Genomic DNA, 4,636 nt, shown 5'->3' with positions numbered 1-4,636 from the left:
ATCCTCGAAAATGGTCATACAGGTATTAAAAATATTGCTGTTATATTAATTTGCTTGCGAAGTTATGCATTCATTTATTTCTAGATATTTCAGAAAGGCAAGAATATGGTGAATAAGTCGGCAATAATGTAAATAGCGGCGTTAATAATTTGCAGACGGATTATTCTTTCGTTTGGCCAACAATATTGAGTCTAAAATTGGTGAAGAAGATCTGAATAGGCAAGATAAAGACGATTCTGAACTCTCTGATCAAAATTCTGCTTTATCTGGGATGAATCTGGGTTTTCCTGATACTAGTAGCGAATCTGATATTGAAAATACTATGGAAGAAAGAAAAGTGAAACGAAATAAACGACACGATGTTGACGAAACAAAATGGACAGTAAATGCTAACAAAAAGAAAAAGGGTGAAGCTTTTTTTGGTAAGAAGAAAACAAATGGAGCATGGAATTATCAAATAAAAAGGGATAAAAGAGCGATGAAAGAATCTTGTAAGTGTAAAATGTCTCAGAAAACAAAATCGCTTCAATGCGATAAATTAAGTGACAAGGACCGGGAGAGTATTTTTAAACATTTTTGGTTAAAATTAAAATGGAGTCAGCGTAAAGTATTTGTAAACCATTGGGTTATAAAGGCTGACACCAAAAGAATGAGAAACAGGAAGGATGAAAACACATCAAGACGAAATTTCACTTGGATCTACTACTTAACATTGCAAAATGACGAGAAGTTTCGAGTATGCAAGAAAATGTTTCTTAGCACGTTGGGAATCGGGGAACGGACTGTAATAGAATAAAAAAATTCCTTATCCAAGCCAGATAATATAAAAATAGATCAATACACCCCTGATGAAAACAAAACGGATGCAAAAGGTTTTTCAAATCGAACAAATTTTTTAAAGGAATTTTTAAGAGACTTGCCAAAAATTGAGTCCCATTACTCTAGAGCGCAATCATCCAAATTGTACCTTGAACCCAGCTGGGACTCAAAATCCGCTTTATATAGATTTTATAAACTTTGGTCCAATTCCTATAACGCAAAACCATTATCACAGAAAGTATTTGATATAGTTTTTGCTGATATGAACTTTTTAAACCTAAAAAAGATGAATGTGACAAATGCGTTGCCTTTGGAAATAAAAACATGTCCAAAGAAGATCATGCTTTACACAAAGCCCTTTATTTTAAAATGAAGTTAATGGTCCACAACTTTACCATTTACGACATTAAAACTAACAATGGATATTGTTTTATATGGCTTGAGGGGGCCGGAGGAGTCACTTCAAACGAGTACAAGATATAGATGAAGGACAAAAAATAATTTTTTACGATGGATGTACGTCCCAAAACCGATAATTCTAATTTGTCTAGTGCTCTCTTAAATATCGCAAAACAACATGGCGCACAGTGCAGCAAATGTATTGGAAAAGAGGACAAAATTAATAAACCAGGCTCTACTTCATACATTTTAATGAAACAAAAGAAATATGGAATGTTTAACCCAATATTACGTATTTTAATCGTTTTTTGAAATTCTTAAAGATTCTAGCCAGGATAATGAAAAAGTTAAAAAAAGAAAATATTTATCAAGAAAAGAAACATTTACAACTAATTTTGAAAAAAGTTAAATTTAAAAAAAAGTTAGATTTCACTTTTTTTAAACACAGGTCTTCCAATAAACATCTTCTAATATCTTATTAACTAATAATTAACGAATTATACAGGGTTTCCTGTCAGTACAGTGTGTAATTACTCGATTCTCGTTAACAAACTAAAATATAAAACATAATTCAACTATTACAGTAGTATCACAGGTGTGCTTTTAAAAATATTTTTTTTATACAGGGTTAGTAATAAAGAGAATTGCATTTTCTTAATAAAGTATCTTATATACAGGGTGTTCAGCTAACGATGGCTCTCGGCTATATCTTAATAAGTATTATTCCTATTTTCATTGGAAATATTATGAGTAAATCGACCAAGAGAAATCGCTGTAAATTATTTTTAATTTTGAAAAATATCTGCTAGGGGGCGTAACAGCACTTTAAAAATAAAATGCCGATTTTCTTTTATGTATTTCTGTATGTATTGAATTTTTCATAAAATGTTGCTACTTTTTGATTTCAATCATTTTTAATTTTTTTTTAATAATAAATTGGTACTAATTTATAATAAATTATAATAAAATTGTGACTGATTTTAAAAAAAATCTTAATTTTTCAATTGAGTTAAATGATAATTAAAGGTGATGTAAATTAAATACAATACAATTATTATTATTAAAAAAGATTTAACCAAAAATGACAAATTATATAAATACATTTGTAAAACTAATCTTAATCTGAGGAACTATCAACAATATTTTCTAAATTTATGTCTTCGAAATGTGGCATATTTTCCTTATCAGTATCAGTTATTTCATTTACCAAATATTTTTCAACATCTTTATCTAGTCTGACACTTTTCTTAGTCACCACTTTCCGTAAAGACGAAATTAGAGGTTCGGATGCTAACAAAAGGTATCTTAATAAATCTAAATTTGAACTACTTCTAGAAATTTTGCGTGTGTGAAGTAATCGATTTTTTCTCACTTCCTTGTGTGTAGCTTCTAGACATCCTCTGAAAGCTGTCCGATTGGCAGTGAGAAAGAACCGATTATGTCACTGCCATGTACAAGCACTTTATGCACACTGCTCGGCATGTAGTACCAAGGATATAACTCTAAATAATGCAGTCTCGTTTCTTGTAGCAACATCATAAATTTATCCATATGTATATGGGAACCACTGGCTAAAACCCTAAGAATTATGGAGAATTCTTTAATTAGACCTTTGTCTACCCCTGTAATCTCAGAACTTAAATCAGGGTTGTAAAAAAATACTCTTGCCGTATTGCCATCATTAGTAGAGCCATACCCTGGCTTTGGCTTGTCTACTAGAAGACCCAGTTTGGATTTAAACTCTGCCTGAATTCTTTTTTTATTGTTTTCAACGATTTCTTTGTTTTCATTTCCCCTGATTTGCCATGTCTTAACTGGTAGCCTATAACCGATATGAAGCAGACATTCAAAAAACCTGATCCAACAATGAAGGGTAGACAAGCCAAAACGGTAGTTCTCTACTTTTGATGGACGATCGACTACATATTCAGAGTTCATATCCTTGGGACTTGCTCCACAAATAATGCATTTAGATGTGGCATTAGTATTAGACAGAACATTGCTCACACTGCCATCCATCATTGTGAACAACATTTCGAAACTAACTTGACATATGTTGCCATTTTTGGTTTGTACTTTAAATCCACAGAGTTGGTTAATTTTATTGTTCATGTCGTTCTCCTCGTCACGTACTAGTGTTGCGTTTTCTTTTTTAAACATAAATTTTATCGGTCTACAATAGTGAGTCGAAGATGGACGGGGATTGATCCACAACTGTTTTCCATTATTTTTGTCTAATAACCGTATAGGAACCATAGCAACTATTAACAAGTATTCATCAGTACATAACGCATCGGTGAAAACTTTTTTATATTGGCTATGGCCAGAGCTGCCATCAAAGCCCCATTTGCAAATGAGCTTAAGTTCTTTGTTTTCATTTAAATTTATTAATTCTATTATACTTTTAGATGTTAAGTTAAGAAGCACTTGCAAATCGACCTCAGCAGAAGTTTCTGTTACAATTATTATTGATGGCAGCAGAATATTCCTAGCTTGATTGACAGCATACAGACTAGGCAAACAGTTCTGGTGCACCCCGTTCATCATCGACCTTAATAACTTATATTTTCTCTCTGATAACCCTAAATCTAACGACAGAGCTAACGCTTGATGTGGAGAAAGTGATGACGACTCGTTTGGTTTTGAAAATCCGTTGCTGGTCTGTGCAGCAAACTGTAATTCATCTGATGTCCAGCTAGTTGACAGCTCCTGGACGCGCCTTTTTTTCGTTTTGTTTGAAACTTCTAAAAACGGCTTTCTTGGTCTTCCTGCACCACGACTTTGACCAGAACAATTTACATCAATATTGTGTTTCTTCTCTATAAAAATTACAAAATTAAATTTTGGAATTTTATTTTGGATGTAACCCTATTTTATCGAAGCAGTTGCGATAAGCAAGTAATGTTTTTTAATATTATCATAACCTATTGATAATTACGTTATATTTAACAGTATTATAACCATAATGAACAGTACCTTGAATGCATTTTGGAAACTTAATTTCTTGCTGCAGCCAAGTTTCATTATTGACCTCAAAGCGATGCCGGGCCCGCGACGAATTCTTCCATTTTCGATTTAAATTTAAACAATACAGTCTGCTAACAGACATTATTTCCTTCTGAATTCTGGCAGATGTCTCCGTTAAACCCCAAAGTGAACAAATTTTCTCGAAAACAACATGTGTTTGACTAGATTTTCGACTGGTTAGGCATATATCAACCAGGTCGGCATTTTTGATAGAGCGGACTATGAAAAAAAAAAAATCATAAATAATTTGGATGCACATAGAAGCAGAAAAACAACTTAAAATCTAAAAGTTTATGAATATATTTACAAGAAAACATAAAATCTGGGATATGATATTTAATGTTTTTTTTTAAAGCTTCGTTAAAGTTTGACAACTTGAAAATTTCTACAA

At 32.1% G+C, this 4,636-nt stretch overlaps 1 protein-coding gene across 1 annotated transcript; it reads right to left on the bottom strand.

The window, feature by feature from the left end:
• Positions 1–2,355: 2,355 nt before the first annotated feature.
• On the bottom strand, positions 2,356–4,389 carry LOC115882218. Its single transcript, XM_030900134.1, has 2 exons — positions 4,195–4,389; positions 2,356–4,037 (listed from the first exon to the last, which is right to left on the bottom strand). Exons 1-2 carry the CDS (start codon positions 4,325–4,327, stop codon positions 2,608–2,610), a joined length of 1,563 nt encoding a protein of 520 aa, XP_030755994.1. The 5' UTR covers positions 4,328–4,389; the 3' UTR covers positions 2,356–2,607.
• Between the last annotated feature and the right edge of the window lie 247 nt (positions 4,390–4,636).

This window comes from Sitophilus oryzae, unplaced genomic scaffold (assembly GCF_002938485.1).
Source record: "Sitophilus oryzae breed Bouriz unplaced genomic scaffold, Soryzae_2.0 scaffold_177_pilon_pilon, whole genome shotgun sequence".
NCBI lineage: Eukaryota > Metazoa > Arthropoda > Insecta > Coleoptera > Curculionidae > Sitophilus > Sitophilus oryzae.
Note: the sequence above shows the minus strand (reverse complement) of the source record. Positions and strands in the feature narration are given on the sequence as shown.

Coding starts and splice junctions, on each gene's coding strand:
- LOC115882218 (XM_030900134.1), bottom strand. CDS start 4,327: ATGTCTGTTAGCAGACTGTATTGTTTAAATTTAAATCGAAAATGGAAG. Junction 4,038..4,194: donor GTTTCCAAAATGCATTCAAG/GTACTGTTCATT, acceptor TAATTTTTATAG/AGAAGAAACACAATATTGAT.